General features: G+C 39.7%; 1 protein-coding gene across 1 annotated transcript in view; it reads left to right on the top strand.

Moving 5' to 3' along the window:
- LOC103767490 (catenin alpha-2) overlaps positions 1-23,894 on the top strand; it is a gene marked incomplete at its 3' end in the record, with an annotated part of 99,920 nt that overhangs the window by 50,756 nt on the left and 25,270 nt on the right. Inside the window, exon 3 of the mRNA XM_029963705.1 lies at positions 23,037-23,232. Within this exon, the coding sequence (XP_029819565.1) occupies positions 23,037-23,232 (196 nt within the window). The remainder of the gene's footprint in view (positions 1-23,036; positions 23,233-23,894) is intronic.

The following is a 23,894-nucleotide window of genomic DNA, read 5'->3' as shown; positions in this document are numbered from 1 at the left end:
TTTTTTATATCCCTTTTCTCCATGGCACTACCCAGTGCTGTACAAACCCTTATCTTATTGATTTGCTGCTCGGTGGGTGCTGTGAGTTTATGTGATGTACACTGGGAGGTTCTGCTGTTTGCAGTGTAGGTCTGTGATCCTGTCACTGTGCTCTCTCTGAGGGATGATATATTTGTCACTGCAGTGTCTGAACACTCTGCAAGGAGCTTATTGAGCCAGAAAATGAATATGTGTAATCAGCATCTAATTTCACAAAAAGTCCAGCAGGGAAGCTTGTGCTGGGTTCCAGCATTTCCATTTCTCTAAGGTGGAACTATCAGAAACATGGTTGTTGCATCAAAATGTGCCTTTTTGCTGGGATCATTAAATCTGACTTTTGTCTGTGGAGAATGTGTGGGCAACTTGATATTCATAAACCCTTTATTAACATTTATAATTTCATTTTATACTGCTGCATAACTCAGTTTTGCTTTTCATGAGATTTTTATGATGTTGCTTGTCCTTGTAAATTCACTTATTGTGGTCTTACTTTAGTAAATCTCATCCAAGTTACTGAAGAACTTTACATAAGTAACATGATCAGAGGATATTTTATTGAGTTTCATTCTGGTTTGACACATTTTCTTTTGAAGTAACTAAATCCATATATTTCAGATGTTTCTGAGACTTAGCAGAGATTTAGGTTTAATAGATTTTGGGTTTAGTTAAGATTCTGTCTTGATACAAGGTGCATGTATGAAAAAATGCCAACACTTTGCAATACATTTTCCATATTGATCAAATGAACGTGTTTTGTTGGTCATATTGATCAAGTCTGATTAACCACCTTAGACTTGACTGCGCAATTATTTGATGGCAAGATTCACACATTACTCAAATATTTTTCCTTTTATGGGAGGCTTTTTAGAGGAGGGTGATCCATCCCCACACACACCTGCCCTCCAAACCAAAAGGGAGCAGGGGAGGAAGAATTAAAAAAAAGTTTTACTTCATCACATTGTGTGGTTCTTGTTCTAAATGAACGTGGAAAATATATTTTGTATGTTTTTTTCCCCGCATGTAAAACTTTCCCCAGCACAGTTTATGTGCTAAAATTGGTTCTCCTTGGAGATGAGGTGCATATGATAGTTCATTATTTATCAGGCACTTCTGTTTGCTGTTTCATAATTATTCATTTAGCATACATTTGATTTTTATAAGTCATTCCACACAGGGAAACATAAGCCAGCTGATCGATTCCCAAACCAGTCAGCCCATCTCCAGCTGGAGGGATGGGAACTGGGTGTGCTGGGAAGCAAGTGATGGGGACCTGGGAAAACACAGCATTTCAGAGACTGAGATGTTCATGGAGCTCCCAGAACAGTCTTGTCTTACTGATTCTGAGCACTTCATCCAAAGCAAAGAAACTGCTTTCAGACTTGTCCTCCCAAGGTAAATTTTTATGACAGCAATGTTGTCCCTGAGTATCTCACCACACTTGTATAAGAGATCAGCATCATCTGGTGATAACAGAAATCTGAACTGCCCTTGCCTTGCTTCCTAAAGGGCTGATTGGAACAAAGCATTCCTGGATGAGACAGCTGAGCAGTCGCCTTCCTTCGTGAAAGAAGAAAAATAATAAAAAACTTCAGTGTTTGGAGAACGCTGGAGGCAATTTGAAATTTTTGGAGCTCAAAAAAGAGAGAGATCGCTGATCGTGTCTGAGGTGCTGTGGTGCTGCAGGGATGATACACCAATGTGCTTTGAAATGAATTTTCTGTAAAACATTGGTACCTGTTCCGTAGGGTTTTACTAGTATTTGTTTTTTTCCTGGGATGGTTGCCCAGCTGTGGGATACGATGACAGTACATTGTTTTTATCCAAACTTTATCAGCTAATCCAACATTGGAATATTTGCAAACATTACATTGTTATTATTGGTGAGGCCCTGGCACAGGTTGCCTATAGATGGCTCCCACATCCCTGGAATTGTCCAAGGCCAGGTTGGACAGGGCTTGGAGCAACCTGGGCTAGTGGAAGGTGTCCCTGCCCATGACAGGGACATTCTGTGATTCTGTGATTAGAGTTCTGTGAAAGCTGCTGATTTTAGATCTGCACTACATAAAACAATGATTGGTTACAGTCTGATATAGCAGAGTGAAATCATGACTTTTTTAAGTTTGAGTGAAAAACTAAGAAGTCGGGAAAAGGCCCTTGAGTTGTTTTTGCTTGTTGTTCCTTCTGAGATTTCTGCAGTAGAAAGGTGTGGAAATCACTTGGCCATGGTTTGGAAAATTTTCCAAGTGGAATTAAAAGTCAAAGCAGCCTCTCCACATTGGGCAGCCTTTTCTCCCTCTTGTGCCTTTCTAAATTTCATGTCTGTGATGCAAGAGGTGGGGACAGTGGGGGTCCTCAGACAAAGGGCTGCAGGATGTTGGCAAAATAATGTATTGGGAGTAATTTTGGTCTGGAAATGGTAAAATCATTGTTGATGATCCTCTTCACAAAAATGTGGTATGATATCTACATCCAGAGTTGGGAAACTGGAGCAAAGGGGAAGTTATAATTTCATGCAAATTCATGAAAACTTGAAAGCAGAGTATTAGTAGCAGCACTTTTATACCAGTGTCTCTGGTATAAAAATCTCTACTTACTTGTTTGTTTATGAACTGAGAGGAATTAAATCCTATACTTTCTAATCCTTACAAGTTTGTGTTGTGAGAAATACTGTTGCATTTACAACGTGGTGTCTTGTAATTCTGGGATTTACTGGTTCATTTTTGTTCACTTGATTCATGAAAGCAATTGAAACTCCTGCTAATTCTGCTGTAAGTATTTAGTGCTGAGGACATACCTAAGTACCATCCTGACTACAGGTATTTCCTTGAGATGGTTTCCTGATAAGCACTGGAACTTTTAAGTCCCCTTTTTCTTTTTTATCTCTTGTTTGTTATGTACAACTGACAGCTAGGAGAAGAAAAGGAAAACAAAAAACAAGGAAAGAAAAGCAGAATCCAATTCCTTTTAGCTTGTGATGGTAGAAATCAATAGGGCTGTCCTGGATTGATTTTTGCAGCTCTGCTAAATAAATAGACATTTTTCTTGAGTGATACAACCACAATTCTTTTTATATTTGAACATTTGAAACATTTACATTAACTTTGCTGTTAACATGTGGCAGGAAATTGCCTATGAAATGCATTTTTAAAAAACATCAGGACTGATAAAAGTTTAACTCGTAGATTCTACATGTATCCTTGGATTTATTTTAAATCACACGTGCTTTTAGGAATAGATTCCTACAGGTAAAATGTAAATGTGCAGGGTAACTGTAAAATCAAGTTATTCATAGATGGAATAGAAGGAAATGCTTTTCCTGGTTAAGAAGCATTATAGGTAAAGCCTTTTTCTTTTCTTTTTTTTTTTTTTTTAATTCTGTAGTTTGCTAAAAGAGGTATTCAAGCTTTAAAATTCTGTTTTACTAGATGTTAGAATAAAAATTGCACTACATGGCCTTAACTATGCAGAGACTGCAAAAAGGTAATTAAAATGCTGCAGCAGCAGAGGTGTTTGTTGCCATATCCTGGCACTGCACATGAGCAATGTTTTACATCCCTCATTCAGCTGCTCTCACCCATCTCTGCTTTTGTCACTGTGAAATGCAAGGTAGATCTGGGCAGATTTATGACCATTTCTTAACATATCCATGGAGATGAATGACCCCAGGAAATTCTTAAATAGATTTTTAGGGTGGGGCTGAATACGATTTTAGACCTCTGGTATAGCCAAGGAATAATTTTTTGGTGGCAAAAATTGGTTCTATTGGAATTTTCTTTGCACGCTTTCAATGGGATGATGCGCTGGCATGGGAATTATCAGCTGCTGCATCCAGGCAGCCCCTCTCAGAAGCAGAGTCCTGCTAAAAACCAGCGAAAAAAAACCCCAAAGAACGGGTGGTTTGATGAGACCTGAGGGTTGTAAGGGCTGTCAGGCTGAGCTGGGCTTGGCTGTGTCTCCTGTGGTCACCAGTGTCCAGGAGCACATGGCTGAGGGAGGTTGTAGGGCTCGGGAAATGTGGGGGAATTGTCCTTGTGCCTCGACTGGGAGGAGCCAAGACTTCCTGAGCCTCAGACCTGAGGGGCAAAAACAAGGCAGAACACGGAGTTCCTGAAGGTTTCAGAGATGCCACAAAGGGGTGTGTGCAGAGAGGGAGGTTTTTCTCTCTCCAGAAATCCTCCTCCCTCAGTTTTTTGTTCCAGTTCCACTGCATCTTTTTTGAGGGAGAGATTTGATTCTCAGCCGGTTCTGAGCAACCCTTTTTGTGGTGTTTGTACTGAGCAACACTTTTTGGGGTGTTTGTACTGAGCAACCCTTTTTGGGGTGTTTGCACAGGGCATTAGAAATGTAGATCCTTATAGTTGCCTCCTGTAACAGGGACGAGACTTGACCAAGAAAGGAGAACTTAGTGCCGTGTATCTTGACTTCTTTAAGACTTTTTAGCACTGCCTGAAATGACATTCTCAGGAGGAAAGCCCTGGCTCAGGTGAAGCTGCTCTGGAATGAGATTTACAGCCGGTTTCACTGTCAGTATAGCTGAGTCAGCTGAATGGTATTCTGATTTTTTCAGTATTTTAACTAAAGGTCCAAACAATGGAATGAAAAGATGCCTTGTACCTCTGCAGAGAACACCAAGCTCAAGCTGGGGCTGTAATCATGCTGGGAGACAGAATTAGGAGTCAACATAACCCTGACAAATTGCAGATGATAACCTGAAAATATAGAGAGGAATTCAGTACAGGCAATTAGAAAGCCCTGCATTTGGCCAGGTGTAATTAACTATATAGCATTAAAGCAGATTTCCCAAGGAAGTCGTGCAGTGGATGGTATTCATGGAATCATAGAATTGTTAAAGTTGGAAAAGACTTGGTAGGATAATTCTAAGATAATTTCTAAGAATTTTTAAGGTCATCAAGTCCAACCATCAACCCAGCACCACCGTGGTCATCACTAAACTGTGTCCTCAGGTGCCATATCCACGTTTTTTGAACACTTCCAGGGATGGGAACTCCACCACTGTCTTGGGCAGCCTGTTCCGGTGCTTGACAACCCTTTGCAGCGAAAAACTTTTTCCAAATAACTGATCTAAACCTCCCCTAGTGCAACTTGGTGCCATTTTACAGTCAGCCCAGATATTTTTTACACCCTTTCCACACCTATTTTTTTGCCTGTTTGTTTTTTTTCAGTTTTTCTCCTGTTAAGGCCTTTTCCTCTCTGACCATCAGTGTGTGGTGCCACTCACAGCATCATTTTGAAACAATGACAGCTTTGTTTTGTATCCTTGTTTTTTCCTCACAGTGCATACCTTGGTATTTTTAGTATTGAAGTTAGTCTCCCATTTTATCCCTAAATGCAGCAAGTGTCCCCTGTGCTTCTTTGTGGTCAGCTTTAGTTTTGATTAATTTCATTACCATAAGAGTTTATTTTATCCATCTGTTTCTTTTCCACTTCATTCATATGTCAAATGCCAGAATTGTTCTGGAATTCTCCAGTATCTTCCCTATGTCCTGTGCTGAATTTGAAGGCTGAATTGTTTCACTTCAAGATCTCTATCAGAGGCCCAAGAGGAAGTAGGAAAACTAATGGAGACACTGATGAGCAGAGATGGTCTGTGTGGAAGATCTTGAGTCCAGGGATCTTATCTGCTACATTTTAATTACATTTGTTATTGAGTTATATTATTCTGGGGTTTGTGAAAGGTTGTGACTACAATGTGAGCAGTTTCCTGGGGAAAAAAAAAAAGGATGTGAACAAACACAAGGCATAGTATTAAGATTTTTGTCATAAAGCAAGGACAAAAGGTTACAATGCTTTTTTTGAACTTTCTCTCATTTCAATTCTCAAGACATTTTCCTTTAAAAAGAGAATGATTGTCAGATTCTGCTATTCTAAGAAAACTGTAAGATTTTTATTAAGTGGTGGGATGGGGATCAAGGCCTGGGCCAAAATCAACAACCACACTTTGTCTTCACACAGAGATTGATGATCAGAAATATTGAGAAATGAAATTTTAACTAAATATTTTGGGAGTCTTCATCATGTTTTGCCTTTTGCTGTGCAAATTCTCTGCTGTCTCTGAAAGGGTGATTCTTTTCTCTGTATTAAGCAGTGAGAGGGAATGTGCTCCTGGAGTGTGTGTATGTGTAGGTTTTCATTTTTGTTATTTTTGGAGACTGCACAGGTTCAGGTCAGCACTGAGGCTTCTTATTCTCCTAAGAAATTAGTCCTTCCCACTTAGTCTGGAAGAGCCTGATGTTCTTGCTAAGGAAGTTCTGGCTTCCCCCTGAGCTGGTGCTCAAGTTTGAGACTAATAAGCAACCTAATGCCTTCTTAAAAATCAGGAAATTTATCTTTTTGAGATAAATCAGCTGCAGTTCTTCCTGTGGCAACGGGATTTTAAGCAGGGGCTTTATCTTGGAGTGCAGGCTGTGCCCTCAAGTCTCAGCAAAGCAAAGTAAAGTTGTGATTCATTACGGGGTGCTCAGGAATCAACACCATGAGCCTAATGAATAATGTCACATATTTGGACTTCAGTCTCTTCTCAGCCTGCTGCTGAAGCTGCACATTTTATCAAAGACATTGGACTATTATGGGGACAACATCCTTCAGAGCACCTGTGGTTCAACGGGAAATATTCTGGTTTAAAAAAGTTAATAGGTGTGAAAACTTTGCTTGTGCAATCAAATATTAAAGTTAATAATTTTTTTTCCCATTTATAGCAGATTGTATTAAAGAGGTCATAAATATTTAACTACTTGTATTCATATTCTGGCCAGAAATATTTAGCAAATGTAAGTGGGTTTCTGTGATAATTTTCTGAGGTTGTCTGACTTGATGTCCTTGCTGTGGCTCCAGTTTCATTTATGAATAAAAGGGAATATTTAAGCCTCTCAAATACTTCACTTCCACCTGCATTTGCCTGTGTAAAAAACATAAGGTTATTTAGATTTAAGCTTCATGTTTGGTTGGTAGTGACAGATGCAGGAAATACTGAAGGTATTTGTGTAAATCCTGTTTGTAAAACAACAACTGTCATTTAATGACAAATCCTCATTTTATAGGCAAGCTTTGTTGTTGGCCCCTTTTTTCTATGTTGTACTATCAATTTTTCTTTTATTTAATTTAATTCTGTCTTTAATTCTATCATATGTCCTTTGTAGTCAATATTATTAAAAAAAAAAAAGCAACCAAACACAAAATTTTCTGTGAATTTTGAATTTCCAAACAAGCCTTTGGGGGAGAATAAACATACCAATGGCTCTTCCAGTACTGAGCAGCTTCTAATTCTTCTGAAAAATCTGAAGGTATTAATACAAACAGTTTCTGTCTAATACTGGATGATGTCTCTGGGTGTTGTCTTGGGTTGATTTAGTTCCTTAAGAATGGATCCGTTCCCCCCTGATTATATTTTAATTAATTTGTATTTACAGTCGTGGGTGAAAATGTTTCAAATTATTAAAACCAACAATAACAACAAATCTTGAATACACGAATATGAGATAAGAGAGGATGGCACCCAGGAAATGTAAATCTTCATAATTGTTCTTCTATGGCACACACGTCTATTTATCCTCCTGAAAAGAGACATTTCCTGCTATTCAACGTCTATAATCCCATTTTTAATTTCGTATAAATACTTCCAGACAGGTTGTTTGTTCTTTGTAGGCTCATCCTTCTTAATTGCTGATGTTTTCAAGATGTTTGTTTAGATGTTTGTCAAAGCTTTAGAGAGTTTCTTGTCAACCAGCAGCAATTTCCTCACAAATTAATAACTTCAATAACTCTGTTGATGCATTTCTGAGCATTGTCCCTCTGTTGCAGACCTGTGTGACTGCTGAGATAAGTGCAGTGAGATTGTCTTTCTTCCAAGTGTCTCTTGAAGTTGTGGATTATCTTTCAATAAATCAGCATAAATTAATATATTTTTGCGTTCTGGGCATGGTGTTTTCCTGCTTTAGAAACAATCTGACCAACGAGCTGAAAAAAAAAAATAATTTAGCAAAATTACTTAAATTATTATTTAGGAAAATTATTTAAATTATTGTTTTATTATTATATTTCCTTTTACATTTATAAGGGAATGTAACCACTTGAAGCAGGTAAAGGGTAGAGATTTCAGGAATCTCATAATTCCTGAAGTTTCAGAGTGCTGATAATTTTATTTGGCTGAAACATAGGCACTGAGCAGTCTCTCTGCTCTTTCTCAGGAGTCATGAGATAAGGTGAAACTAAAATTCAAATGAAATGATGTCAAATATGATCTAATGACCTAATTGCATCTAAACTGCATTTAGTTTTCAAAGGGATACAAATCACTGGCACTGTGTAATGCAGAACTGATCAAACCTATAAAAAGGGTATTCCACAGGATGTGTTCCTTATTTTTTCTTCCAGTTCAGTCCTAAAAACAAACAAACAAAACCTCAGATCCCGAAACAACCTTTGTTAGGCCTGTGCTTTTCTAAATTATGCTCCCACACCATCTTCTAAAACCTCTTGCCACCTTTCTGACGGTTTGCCAGTGCAGTAAATGACATTTATTTGGCTTAAAATTTAATGGAAAACCAGTTCACTTCACAAAGGCCTTCAAGCTTAAAAATAGGCATTTGAAATACTAAAGGGTTTACTTAATAAATACCACTAAATAAGTGTAATTTGTAAGACTGACCTTTACTTTTCAATCCTTATTGCTGCTACTTAGGAAACACCTTTTAGTAATGCTCTGTCATCAAAACTTGTGTTTACAGAAAAGGTTGACTGTTTTTTTTTTTTTTAATGAGAGAACCCAAGGCTAAAAGTAGGAAGAAGAAATAAAAATTGGAATAGAAGAGCAAAAGCAGCTTGCAGTGCAATCCTGATTGAATATTTAAATGTAGTGTTTCAATAGATAGAAACAGAGTCTGACTGTGTTGTCCTGCACTAAATGTAAGAAAGTTCATTTGCTCCTTCTATCATTATTTGATTTTAAATGTCAAGAGTACCAAAGAAAATTGCCTGGAGGAGCACCCAGATTTACATATTGAATGGAAAAAGTGCAAGATCATAATTTTTGATGAGTAGCTAAACACTGAAGTGATACAACCAGTCTTTGCATAAAGGCTCTTACTTGTGCTGAGTAACAGGACATTGTTATGTAAATTAAATCTGAGCAGCCTGGTCTGGTGGAAGGTGTCCCTGCCCATGGCAGGGGGTTGGAACTGGGTGGTCTTTAAGGTCCCTTCCAACCCAAACCATTCCGTGATTCTGTGATTTGTACTCAGGCAAAACTGTAAGGAAAACATGCTTAATTTCAAATTCATAGTAATTGGCCATAGTGGTCTTTGCAAGAGTTTAACTCAATCAATCTGTGAATCAGACAATTTATTTGAGCCCAGGGAAAATCCAGTGTGGTTCTGGTTGCTGGTGTAGCAGGATCAGCAGCTGCAAGCCATCCACTCTTGTTCATGATGGGCCAGTGCTGTTGCCTAAAAAGATCCTTGTTGAGGCTGCAGATCAGAGCTGTTCCTGTGGGAGAAGGGATTCATCAACACCTCTGGAAGTGAATCTTTCCACTGCAGGTCTGGGCTCAAGTACAGTTTTATAACAATCAAAAATAAATAGGCTTTTATATCTCTGTTATCCTGGTCACACCTCCACAGCTTCCTACGTTTGCAGTAAAGAAAGTGTTGATTTCAGTTACAGGCTGAGCTCATCATCCTGTCATCCCTGTGGGTAATCCCCATAAATAACAAATTATAGAATCTACCTTGATAAATAAATCTTAGTGAAAGTTGTGTTCAGTGATGCAGAATTATCTTCTGTAGTGATTTAACAGCAAAGTGGCCTTTTGTTAGCTCTCTCCAGAGTGTACATAGGTTAATCTATTATACTATAGAAATGTAATTCTCTTTACATTTATGAGGGAATGTGACAACTCAGAACCATGTGCTTAATGAAAAAAAAAAAAAAAGAAGGAAAATAATTTTTTTTGTATTTTCCTTGATAATGGTGTTCATATAGTTTACAGCAAAGAGCCAAAATGGGAACTTATCTAGAAACAGAGCAGGAGGTGCATTCATATTGAAATGAAACTTCAATCAATTACCACGGTTAATAAAAGAGATTCATTACATCTAAGATAAAAGTGCACAAGCAATACCCAACCCAAGGATAAATACACCCCTTGAAACAGCAGTGGAAGTGCTTGCCCTGATATGCAAGCTTTCAAGTGGCAGAGTGGAAGGATTTTTGTGTTTAGTTTCACCAAATGCTTGTTCTTTTAATACTTTTCTCTGCTTTGGCTGTGGTACTTCACAAACAGTTCCACTTGTAGATGCTAATTGTAATATCTCTATTCCCAGTCTCTTGAGTCTCCTTGGTTATACTGTGGGTAGTATTTTTACAAGCTGTTGCACATTCCCTGTGCCTCAAGCTTTTCGTGTTGTGCATTCAGCTGCATTTATTTGCAAATTTTTGGACTTTCGTGAGTCAATCCTTTCCTTTTTTTTTTGTGTAGAGTTTTTCCTGACTCTGTGCACTGCCCTGAAGGCAAAGAAATTGAACTGCATCCTCAAAGACTCTGTTGGGTGGTTTTCAGCTTGTCTAAATAGCATTTGTGAAGAATGACCATTCTTTGCTTGAGCAGTGCTTAGTGGCAGGGGAAAGTTATGTTCCAGAGCTTTGTGTTCTCTTCTGTTACAGTTAAATTGGAGAATTTTGGCATTTTAAAAGGCTTTTCTTTTAATAATTAAAGAATGCAGTTTAGAGGTGCTTGTTAAGAAGCTGACTGAAAAGATCTAAAAATTTTTTTTTTTAAATTTTTAGCAGTAATAGCCTACTGACATAATTGTGTAAAAATAGAATATGGAATTATATACTATTAAGGATGACATCCTTGTTAAATAGCTTATTCTTACAAATACAGCCTGAGGTCCATATATTTAACGTTAATTAATGCATTCAGGTTTTAATAAAAAAGCTTATTTGGTGTGTCTTTGCCTGTGCCAAAAGGAGTTGAAAACCAATTTCGTGTCACTTTGTGTTTCAGACAGACCAGCTTCTCTTTGGCACCTGCTGTTCTGTTCTGCCCGTTGCCACTTAGTGCTGGGAATATATGTCAGATTCTTTTCTTTTACATTTCTCAGACTTTCCTTGGCTGTCACTGCCAGTTTGAGGTTATTTTCCCTCCAATTTGTGGTTTTGTTCTTTCCTTCACCGCGGGGTTAAGTTTAATCCAGAGTTATTGTGTTGCTGTTCAGAAAATCGATGCCGACGGTGGTAACGGGGAGAGACAGTGGGTTGGGAAGGACTGTTTAATCTGCAGCAGGAGGGGAAAGCAATCTGATCTTTATCATGGGGGAATAAAACACAACCCCAAATTCAGTTATCAGGTAGGCAGGCAAATGCCTAATGCTGTGGTGATTAGGAAGGTTTAGGTGCCATGTGCAGAGGGATAATTTGGTGTATTGCTCATGGTTTTGTTGAGACAGACAATGAGAAAAAAATGTTGATGTCTGCGCAAGCAGATCTGTCTGTGGAATGTGTGGGACAGGAGTAGCTGTTAGTTCTGTGTGGGACGATGGTGCTGCTCTCTGTTCTTCTGACAAGAAAATCTAGAACAGCAGAAGGAGGACAGAGATGGCTTCTGTTCCTGGCAGATCCTGGGACAAAGCCAGCACTTGCTTCTGGTTTGACCAAAGGCGGTTTCTCTTTTGCCATGTCTGGAATTCTGTCTCTGAACGAGCTTTTTCAATTAGCAACTGACTGCCATGGCAGGACCCCAGTGAGGAAATTCTGAAGTGAAATTAAAGAAATCAAAAGGAGTTTGGTCAGCAGGTTGAAGAAGGGGATTCTCCCCCTCTTCTCTGCTCTTGTGAGACCCTATCTGGAGCACTGCATCCCACTCTGGGGTCCCCAGATAAAAAGGACATGGAACTGTTGGAGCAAGACCAGAGGAGGCCAGGAGGTTGATCAGAGGGCTGGAGCACCTGCCCTATGGAGAGAGGCTGAGAAAACTGGGGCTGTTCAGCCTGGGGAAGAGAAGGTTGTGTGGAGACCTCAGAGCAACTTTTCAGTGTGTGAAGGGGCCCCCAGGGAAGCTGGAAAGGAATTCTTCATCAGGAACTGTATTGATAGGGCAGGGAGTAATGGGCACAAATTGAAATAGGAAAAATTTAGGTTAGGTACTATGAAAAAAATTCTTGGCTGTGAGAGAGGTAAGGCCCTGGCACAGGTTGTCCAGGGAAGCTGTGGCTGCCCCATCCCTGGAAATATCCAAGACCAGGTGGGACAGGGCTTGGAGACTCTTGGGATAGTAGAAGTGTCTTTGCCCATGGCAAAGAGTTGGAAAGAAATAGTCTTTAAGTCTTCTAGCTTAAACTCTTTGGTCTTCCAACCCAAACCACTCTGTGATTCTGTGTTTGAGTGCCAGCATAGCACCTCACCCTTTTGATGCATGGGATGTGCTCTACTGAAAAGTGATATGTGATCCCCAGCCCAAATGGGTGAGGTGGTTGTTCTGTGGTTGCAGGTACACCATATGTCCGACCATCAAAAGACAGCTTTGAATCTCGTTTTAGCTGAATACTAATAAGTTGAAAGCTCAGTCAGCTGGTATTAGAAAAAGCAAAAACAAAACCCCAAAAGAAACGAAGTAGTCTTTCCACAGACTCTGTCAAGTCTCTCACACAAATTGTTTGTAATAACACAATTGTGTTTTTCTTCTTTTTTAAGAAAGATTTCTTTACTGTACTGCTGTACAAAAAGCACACAATAGAGAGAACTGAGGGCTTTGTCAAGGTCTTGACTGCAGATGAAATACAGGCTTTGCCTTGTAAACCTCTCTACAGTGTGCAGGGGGTTTGTGGACTACTAAGGAGGTCAAAAACTGGCTAGACTTCAATAGAGGTGGTGGAAGATTGATGCCCAACAACTGCCAAGAGAATTCTGCAGGGCTTGGGGCTAAGCTGATGTTGTGCTTTGGGCTGAGATGCACCTTCAATAAATTTTCAGACCAATCTGGGAGGAAGGTCGATATGCTCAAAAACTGGGGCTGGCACGAGGAGAGTCTCAGCAGGTGAGGAAATGGGCTGGCAGAAACCCAGGAACACTGAGCAAAAGCCAATGTAAAGTTCTCTGGTGGAGTAACCCGATGTCACAACATGGGGTGGGCACAGGCTGACTGGGGACTGCTCTGCAGGAGTGTGAGTCCTGGTGGACAACAAATTCAGAACATGAGATTGGAGAACAACGTCGTGGGAAAGAAGGCCAAACTCACACTGTGCTGGTTTTGTGGGTTTAGCACAAGAATGATCTCTTCTGTCTTTTTGTGTGAGAATTTATAGGTGCTCTATGTTTACAGGCTCACCAAGGTTTCCTGTGCTGTTCATAACATGAGCATGAGAGCAACAGAATGGTGGTGGTGTGACATTTGATGCTGTTGTGCCATTCTTTCAAGGTGGCATTTCAAATTCCTACAGAACTAAAACAATTGGCAAAGTAAAATGGAAAGACTTAAACAGTTATTTCCCTCTGCCTGTGTACTTGCACCGAGTCTGGAGATTGTGATCACCATGAAATGGGTGACTGAAAGTGAAATGCATCTGAAAATTCGTGATCAGCAGTGTTTCTTTGTTCAAATTCCATAACTGAAGTCATTCTTTCTCCAAACTGGATTCCTGAATTGGTTTGTTAAGGGTGGGGAAAGAAAATAAAAGCAATAGTCTGGTCTCATCTGGTCTGTCTCAGATGAAACAATTTAAGCTGAAGGAGGGTAGATTTAGATTAGATATCAGGAAGAAATTCTTCCATGTGAGGGTGGTGAGGCCCTGGCACAGGTTGCCCAGCAAAGCTGTGGCTACCCCTGGATCCTTGGAAGTGTCCAAGGCCGGGTTGGACAGGGCTTGGAGCAACCTGGGCTAGTGGAAGGTGTCCCTGTCCATGGCAGGGGGTTGGACTACGTGATCTTTAAGGTCCCTTCCAACCCAAATCGTTCTGTAATTCTGTGTATTTTGCAGAGTTGTGACTTCATTTAAATTAATTTTCTTTTTGTTTGGATAAGTACTGATAGAACAAGGTAATAATATTGGCCCAAACCTGTGCACATTTGGCTTTGAAGAAGTTTGTACAGTCCTCTTGGAAAAAAAAAAATATTTTCTTCATTTTCTTGGTCGTACTTTGAAATAATTTTCTTTATTTTCTGCAGTTGTTTGTTACTTAAAAAAAAAAAAAAGGACACGAAGAATGAGTTAATTTCATTATTCTTCATACTATTCAAAATAGAACTCCCAGAAAATTAGATAGTATCCATTTTGGGGGAATTTTGGTTTAATCTGTGTATATAGAGAGTGGAAGATTTCTTACTTCTGTTTTCTGCTATTCTTTATGGGAAAGGTTTTCATTAAAAAAAAGATCTATTACTTGTTGCAGAGAACCCGGAGCACTAACTCACCGCACATGTCAAATATTTTACTTCCCTCCCTTACAGTACTTCACATTAACTGAAAGGGAAACTCCTGGGAATCGTTTTCCTTGTGTTTCTGGTGATGTATGAGATTGTTTTAAACGCTGTTTAGGAGAGTTCCCAAACAGTAACATTGCCCTGGGGGAGCGAGTCTTCATCCACAGCTAACGGAGGGCACCCCGTGGAGTCCCTTCTTTGGCTCCTTCTGCCTCTGAGAAGCTTAAATGTCTTGCTACCTGCCTTTAGAATTGCCTGCTGTCTTATTTTAGTATCCTTTTAAGGGTTATTTAAATTGTTTTGTGTTTTTTCCCCTCGTACAATGTCTTAATCATGGGAGAAAAAAACCCTTTAGAGAGACAGATATTACCAAAGCTTCTGTTTTCGATGCAGTATCTGGTAAGGGAGGAAATAAAACTTTTAGGTGTTTTATTCCTTCATCATAATCATAGAATCATGGGATGGTTTCAGTTGGAAGGGACCTTAAAGACCATCCAGTTCCACCCCCTGCCATGGGCAGGGACACCTTCCACTGTCCCAGGTTGCTCCAAGCCCCGTCCAGCCTGGCCTTGGACACTTCCAGGGATGGAGAGTCCACAACCCCTGAACTGGTCAGAAGAAGCTGCTGAACTCACAAAGCAATTGCCATCTCTCTTTTTCTTTTTTCTTTTTTTTTTTTTTTCACCCCTAACCAGTACAACTTGTTGTACTTCTGCTGTGGTCGAGTTCCTTTGATAACTACATCCTAAATACTGCTGCTTTTAAGATTGCTAGCAGGTTTTTAAACCAACAGGAAGTGTCAAGAAAATGGCACGTTAAATACCAACTAGGAATTCCACTTTAAAAACTGTGTGCTGTTTGCAGAGACTAATCTCATATGGATTCAGTACTACAGCACGGAGTACCAGGAATCCAGGGATTTCAGGAGTGTTTTACGGTTCCTCTAGTGAGGTGTGCCCTCATGTGGTTAAATGCAGTATCTTCCTTGAATCAGTCAGACACCCTTTGAATTTATTCTCTTTTCTACTAAAAACTGGGAGAAATAAAGCCTTTGGACCAAATGGGAGACAGTTTGATGTCAAGTACGTTTTTGGTATTTTTTTTTTGTTTGTTTGTTTTACAGCTCTCAAGTGATTTGGTGCTTTGACATGAGTACGAATACACTTCTATTTGGTTCTAATTTAACTACAGATGTGTGTGTTTTCCTTGTATTGTGATTTTTTTGGGAGATTTTGAGGACCCACTTTTGCAATATTTAGGACCAAGTGGCTTCATTTCTGATCGATTAATCCTGATAACTCTTGAGTATGGAAATGAAAACTTGCTTGTTGATTTTCTCCCACATAATATATAATGCCAGTAGTCTTTTATTTTTGATGCTCTTTAAGTACCACAAGTCTTAATTTTGTGATAATAATATATAGCTAATGAGATATCTCACACCTTGCATGTGATGTGTGTGTAAACTTGACTGTTAGCTCTGTATTCAGTATTGGAAGGAATTAAGGGTTAATGAGGTGTTATTTTATACTTTTTATTTCTTATCATTCATGTAGATTGGTAGCAGCTTTTCTTGGGGGCTTTATATCCTTACAGCAAACTGCAGGTGAGAATGACTTTTCTTCTACATCCAAAAGTAGTGTAACAAAGTTTTGCCCCCACATTTAAAATTGGAGAAAACCAGGGAAAAGTACTTATGGCATCAGTGACATTTTCTGTTTTAATTAACAAGGAAAATAACAGATGTCAGCAGGGGGGTTGCACCAGTAATAACTTATTAACTGTGAGGCATTAAATAAAGTTATTGAATGCAAAAAAAATTGCTTTATCCTCAATTACTGCTCAGTGGTTGCCAAGATCATCGAACACTGCACTGGAAGTTGACATTTCTGGCCACTTTGAGGTCATTCCACCTATTGTGTATTTGGTGATTGTCAGGTAGACTTGAGCTTTCTGATTATTTTTAGCTGAGGTAAGATATGCTTTATGTTCTACTGTTTCAAGGTGCATTTTTTGAATTTTAACCTGTTAACCTGTGCTGAGTGGCACAGAGGTGATACCTGGAGCCAAAGAACTTCCCTTTACTGGTTTCAACATTTTGAGTTCTCCCATGGATACGTGGTGTTGCCTCCCTGGGACAATGAGAAGCAGAAGGAAGATGGTGACAGGATCCAGGCAGGAGGGATTGGTATCTCCAAATGTTGTTCCAATTAAAATTCAACCTATGCTATATAAAGCCCAGAAGCACCCTGGATTTAGAGCTTTGGAAGACTCAAAGGTTTGGAGGTGCCAAGTCTGTTTAGGCACCCAGCTCGAGGGGAATTCAGAAACAGAAGTCACAGGATTAGTTATGGGATTAGTTCTCCTTTTCAACACATGGAGAAGAGAAGGGAGATGCTTTGGAGTGAGAATTAGAAGATGGTGTGGGAGAGATGTGAAAGAGTGAGTTTTTTGAAATCCCATCCCTTTCTAGAACTTACATGCTCAACTCTGGGCCTGCAACAGGGAACTTATGTCATATGGTGATTAATAGACCACAGGTTTGGTTGGAGTTAGTGTGAGTCCTCCTTCAAGGTGAAAAAATGGCTCATTCTTCTCATTTCAAACCCAAACACACTGGTGTAGCACCCCACCCTCTTATATAATATTCTGGATCTTAAGGTTCCAGATCTTCTTCACCCGTGGGGGAGGAAGACTTGGTTCACTTCTCTGCTGAGCCTGAGGAACTTCAAACCCACATTTCCTACCCCTGAAGACAATCCTGTGCCCACCAGTTCATGTCCTGGCCCCTAAACTATGTAGGGTGGTCATCCTGCCAAGATTATGCCATTATGTGGGAAGAATTCTTGTTTCTCTTTCCATCTTAGTATAATCACCAACTGGTCTTATCCATAATGAAGAAGTAGTTGACAGAAAATACATGTTTAACCCAAGTCATAAACATGAATTTTTGAAATGGTGCAGCATAACTTGCTTAGTGTAACCTAAAAAAAAATGAAATACTGGGAATCTGTGGCTTATGGACTGTCTTTAGCTGTTGTACTTGACTGGGGGCAAACCCTTTTGTGCACTTAGAAAAACCACGGTGTCTTAAAAGTAGAGAGGAACATCCTAAAATCTGACTTTTATCTTTTACTTGCACTGAAGGCATTGAAGGCAGATTTCATAGGAGTCAGATTAAACCAATGGTTTTGCTGAAGGATGTGCACTTGCTCCAGTTAAACACCTGCTCAAGCTTTTCTGGTTTGGCAAAAGCTGGAATTGTCAAAATCCTAACGAGATGCCAGATACCTGTGTTCAGGAAGGGGATTATTTAGTTCTTAAAAGAGAGGTTTTGTGATTCTACCAGGCAGAGACAGAGTGGGGATCTTGTAATGGGTGTTGTTGCTTGTACTGCCAGTTCCATGAGATGGTTTTGGTCCCAGTGGTGTTACCAGTTGACAATTGGATGCTCTGGGGAACCTCAAATAATGTCCAGGAGCAAGTGAATCCTTGGGAAACCTGAGGAATATAAACTTTCAGTCTTTCATGATTAAAACATGAAAATAATCTCTTTCTCCTGTCCACCAGGTAGCTCCTTATATGATGGAGTTATAAGAAAAGAAGCTGGAGTTGATATTTGCCTCCTAAATAGCATTGCAGTCCTTTAGTGCCAATTAACAGCAGAAATTAGTTACAAAAGGAGAATTTAAAAAGTTTTGCTCCTAGGTTATTAAAAATTAGAGCAAAATGCATTAGGGGAGGCATTTTGTTACCTTAATTTTTACTGATTATTGTTTCAGTTGTGGGAGAGTCAGTGAAAACATATTGCAGGTCTTTATGGCTGTTGTATACATTTTTAATAATTTTTCAGGAAGATTTGTGGGGGGAACATAACCATGATTTTTCTTTTAATTATGTTTTTCTTTTCTTCTTATTACTAACAATATATTTTGTGGGAACATATTTCAGGTTTGTGTGTCTGTTGTAGAAACTTCTGATAATTTTTCAGGGAGATTTGTAGGAGGAAATTAAGTGTGGGGAGGCTTTTTTATTTTTTTTTCTTCTTTTTGATAGCATAACAGGTAGTAAGAAATTCCACAGGGAATGAATACTTGCTGAAGAACTTTAAAGGTGCCTTATATAATATTCATTCACGTTGGCCTCTTCCCGTGGTGGGAGCACTGATAAGGAAAATATAAATTAACAGTAACACTGTTGCTATCTCTAAATTACATCCTAAAGGTGCACCGTGACAGGATAGAAATATGCAAATCTGTTCAGGAATTAGTATTTGGCAGCAGAAATGTGAACTGGAGCAGCTCACTGTCCTCCAGCTACACTGGATTAAAATATCCTGGCTCTAATCAGTGTTGCCCGAGTTATCTGTGTACTTTGCAGCCAAAAGGAAGGTGTGTAACTGGTGTTTTTTAACATCCCAGCTAATAATTTATACATTAGAGAGAACAGTCTGCTTATTTATGGGTTCTTCTAGGCAGCAGGTGTTTGCAAACACTGAAGGGAACTGGGTGGAGTACAAAAAACCCGGGTTAAACCCCTGTTAAACCACTGGAATTCGGTGTGGATGGCGAAAGTTAGATTTGCCACTAGGAATTCAAATATCTGTATAGAAGAGAAAGAGGATTTCAGTTTTATGAATTAGGTAGACAGCTGGTGCTAATCATGGGGAGATAATTACAAGAGTTAATTATGTAAGCTGTTATGATTTATTGGGTAAGGACAGTGGCAGATTAGTCAAGTTGATGGAGAAAAGTGAAGAACTGTTATTATCAAAAAACTGAGTTATATTATGGACTGAACCATGCTCAGCAGAACATCTGTGTTCACACTTTTAGTGGTGTAATAGGGAAAAAAACCCCATTTTTTACATGGTGCTGGAGAATAAGCACAAATATGGAAAAAACCCAAGTTATCTGCTTCCCTGCAAAAATATGGAAAAAATCCCAGTTAACTTGGATTAACTGCTTTTCTGTTTTGTATGTGAATGAAGAAGTAATTGTTGAGAGCATTTTCTCCTGTGTTTTGCTCAATAATACCTTGGAGTTGGATGAGGATCAGCTAATGAACCACTACTGAGAGCCACATCACAAAGTCAGTCTCTGGTGTGCAGAGCCAGGAATATTTCAAGTTCCACACGTGTTTGCTCTGCTTCTGGATGGTCAAAATGAAGAAGGTCACAAACATGACAGTGCTCAGGTCTGCTCTCTGCCTCACTTTGAGCAAGGAATTGAATCTGGTGCTGCTGCTTTAACCCATAACACAATCTGCTTCTCTCACAAAGTATTTTGAAAGGTCTCTCCTTCATCCTGATGCCGGAGGAGACAAAAAAGGCAAATCCAGCCAAGAAACAGTTCGGAAAAATGAAGAAATAAAGTTCTTGTTTTCCAGACAGTTGTAGTGATTTATTTTTTTTTTTTTTTTGATGTAACAAACTTCCTCTGGAGACAGGAGGGTTTTGAAAAACAGTGCTCAGGGGGATCCCATTAGTACAAGCAGTGAGGCAATGAGGGAGTGCACTCGAGTGGAAGGGCAGCCTTATATCTCGAAGTGAAAGGGCCCAAACACTGAAATGTCAGGGCTGTCTTTCCTGAGCTCATTGAGTGTGTTTCCAGCAGCTGGTGATATATGAGTGTATGAGAAGAGAGGAATAACTTGTAGCTCTTCACATTCAGGAAATGCCATTGGGAAGAACAAGTAATACTTACTTAAAAATACAATGTGCATATGGGAGAATAGTGAATATTTTTTTTTTTTTTTGCAAATAGTTAATGATATTTCAGAGAAACCCTTTTATGCTGATTTCACCTGTCACAACCAAACCAAAATATTTGTGTGGATGGTTTTCATCAGGTACACGTTTGCAGAGTTTTGTTTGATTTACCTGCTTTGATTTTTTAAAAACAAAGAAACATGTAAATGCTGCCTACCCTCAGAGAAACTCCAACAGCCTCTGTCATTGATATTTAAAAATTGTAGAATCACAGAATGATTTGGGCTGGCAGAGACCTTTAAAGACCATCTGGTCCAGTCCCCCTGCCATGTGCAGGGACATGTTTCACTTGGATAAGTTGCTTAGAGCCCCATCCAACCTCACGTTGAATATGTCCAGTGATGGGGCATCCACAACTTTCTGGGTAACCTGTTCCAGGGTCTCACCACCCTCATAATCAAAAAACCTCAACTTCCTTATATCTAATCTAAATATAAATCTCTTTTAGTTTAAAGCCATTCCCCCTTGTCCCATAACTCCAGGCCCTTGTCCAGTCCCTCTCCAGCTCTCCTGGAGCCCCTTTAGGCCCTGCAAGGGGCTCTCAGCTCTCCCTGGAGCCTTCTCTTCTCCATATGAACACTCCCAGCTCTCCCAGGCTGGCTCCAGAGCAGAGGGACTCCAGCCCTCAGAGCATCTTTTTGGCCTCCTCTGGACTTGCTCGAGCAACTCTGTGTCTTACCTGTGCTGGGCACCTCAGAGCTGGACTAAGTGCTCCAGGTCTCACAAGAAAGAAGTAGAATCACATCCCTTGACCTGCTGGCTGGACTTTTGCTGCCACCCAGGATCCAGCTGGCTTTCTAGGTTATAAACTCACATTGCCAGGACATGTCTAATTTTCCATCCACCAGTATCCCCAAACCCTTCTCCAAAGGGCTGCTCTCAGTGCTTTCACCACCCAGTCTGTACTGAAAAGATGATAACAAGGCATCTGTCCTTTGTGAGGGATCAGTGAGAAACCACAAGGATCAGCAGTATAATTAAAAAGAAAGGCATATTGCTATTTTCCTCAAAAATTGTCAACATATGTATATTTTTTAATGTGGTTATGGAAAATCTTGAGTAACTAATGCTATTCGAGCACCTAATTAGGAAAGAGAAGGCAGGGGGAGAATAACAACTCTTCAACTTGTAGCCCACCCACTTCAGAAATCTGTGGGGAAGACAGTTTAATTCACAGAGCCAGGAATGTTCTTCTCTGAGCTGGAGCTGCTGACTGGGGATTAATTTGATGAGTGTGTGATTCAGCTCTGTCCCCTTTCACTTCAGGCATCCCTGCCCACACGTGACCTCTGCCATTGGGAAATCCATGCTAATAGAATTTTCTGCTTTCAGCAAAGGCATCCTCACCTTCCTTTTGTGCTGCTGGGGCTGTGCAAGGAAACCTTAATTCGGGATGGGACTGAACTATTAATTAGTGAAGTTCTGTTTTTCCAACAGAGATCTGTGCTAGGGCTGTGTGAAGCTTCTTTAATAAAATAAGAGAGCAAGGTTCCCTAGTGTGATCACAAAGCCTGGATCATTACAGGGTTGCCAAATGAGCTTATGGTAATTTTCAAGTGATATATTTGATAATTGTACGGAATTTTGGGTGAGGTCTGCATGAATTAGTTACAGAAGCTGACAGAGACATTCTGTCCTTTGTACCAGTATAGGTGGGGTAAGATATTTAAAATAAACCAGTTGACTTTAAAGCCCTGCCAGAAAATTGAGTTATGCTAATAAGATATTAGGTTTGGGGGTTTTTTTTCCCATTTTTTCATGCAATTTTTATGAAGCTCTAGGTCGTTGGCTTTTTAAAAATGGGAAAGTAGCTAATATACCATGGGTTTTTCTGTCACTGGTACCAAAAGACTTCCTCTTCCTCATTCTTACAGTGAATGTGTGGCTTAGGGCACCAGTACATCACTTCAGCTGTCCTGGTTTGTGTCCTGCATAGGGAGAATTGGATCTCTGAGCATTATGGATCCATTGCTATTTTTTCATGCATTTAACACCCAATGATACCCAGTTCAGTATTCCTGTTTTACAGAGGGCAGCCTTTCACTGCTGGAGTCCTGCAAGATTCCTTTTTGGTCCAGCCAAAAGCTGTGGTACCCCCCGTGCTGTGTTGTTAAGCTTTGTGGTTTAAGTTTCTAATCAGTTTACTGACAGCTCAGTAAGGAATTCCTTTAGGAAGCAGATTTTCCTTCTGTTTAAATCCTGACAGGATGTCGCTGTCTGCTGTGGTCTTACCCCAAAAAGTTAGAAATAATGTAATATTGTAAGCAATGTAATAATGTAAGCAACGCTTACCCAAAGAGTTTGAACCTGAATAATCTTTGCAGCAGGAGCTCTTCACACCTTAATGCCTGGAAAACAGCCACGATGTTTTTGTCACCACCTCCATGTCCCTGGCAGTGCTTATCTCGAGGGACAATTGATTTCTGAGTGGTTTCTGACCCCTTGTGTGTTCACTATCCATTTTATCAGCTTACTCATTTCTAAAAAATGATAAACAATGACAAAAACGATGCTTTAGCACCACTGCCCTACCATACCTGGTTCTTATCTTTTTCTTTTTGCTGCTTGGCTGTGATTTGCTCAGCCCAGACTGAAGAGAGGTTGAAGGGAACCCCCTTTTTTTGAGGGCTGTGCTGCTGGATCTCGTACTTTTAAATTTTATTTATTCAATACATGTGACCACTACATCCCTTCCAGGGAAGAGACAGCAGTGGTGTTAATTGAGTTAGGTGATCCTATTAGCAGTTGGAGAATCACTCAGACTGACAAAAATCTTGTTTTTCTTGCCCAAAGGTAACAACACTCGTGAACACGAGCAATAAGGGCCCGTCTGGCAAGAAGAAAGGGCGCTCTAAGAAGGCTCATGTTTTGGCTGCCTCAGTGGAACAGGCCACTCAGAACTTCTTGGAAAAAGGAGATCAGATTGCTAAGGAGAGCCAGGACCTCAAGGAGGAGCTGGTTGCTGCTGTGGAGGATGTTCGAAAACAAGGTATGTGGGACAAAAGGGGCAACAGCTTCGTTTGGTGCTTTCCAAGATTTCTTTTGAAAAAAAATGCATCAGATGCTTTGATAATTTAATTAAACTTATGTCCCATATATATATATATATATAAGCCCTCATGGTATATAAATATTAAAATACCTATACCTTAATGAATAGGAACAAGTATAAACAATGTTCTGATTTTGCTAAAACAATGTATTTGGTTTGTTTTTTTCTCTTTTAGCTGTTCTGTCACCACATAGTGGCCTCAAATATAACTTAGCAGCCAGGCTGCCCAGTACCAAAGCTTATTGTTTCATTTTCAACTTGGTTTTTAGTCTGGTCTGTGAGAGAATGACCTGTTTTTTCACTTGGCTAAATCTGAGCAGTGGTTTAAAGCCTGTGGGTGCAAATGTAGAATTAGGATTTTGGCATCCTAACAATTATCAACCAAATAGTGCAGCAATACAGAAGTACTTTTTAATTTCAAGTATATATTGAAATATATAAAAAAATTATCCAAATCTGCAAATAGAGGGCTAATATCAATATTTAAAAAAAATTATTATCTGAGTGTTGGTGAAAAGACAAATTAATATTCTTGAGATCATGGATATCCTCTGACAATTTTCCTTCAAAAGGTAAAATGTGTATCAGATGCTTTCAAA

This window comes from Manacus vitellinus, unplaced genomic scaffold, assembly GCF_001715985.3.
Source record: "Manacus vitellinus isolate BGI_N305 unplaced genomic scaffold, ASM171598v3 scaffold_61_pilon, whole genome shotgun sequence".
In the NCBI taxonomy this organism is placed as follows: Eukaryota; Metazoa; Chordata; class Aves; order Passeriformes; family Pipridae; genus Manacus; species Manacus vitellinus.
This window is presented reverse-complemented; position numbering and strand designations above follow the sequence as displayed.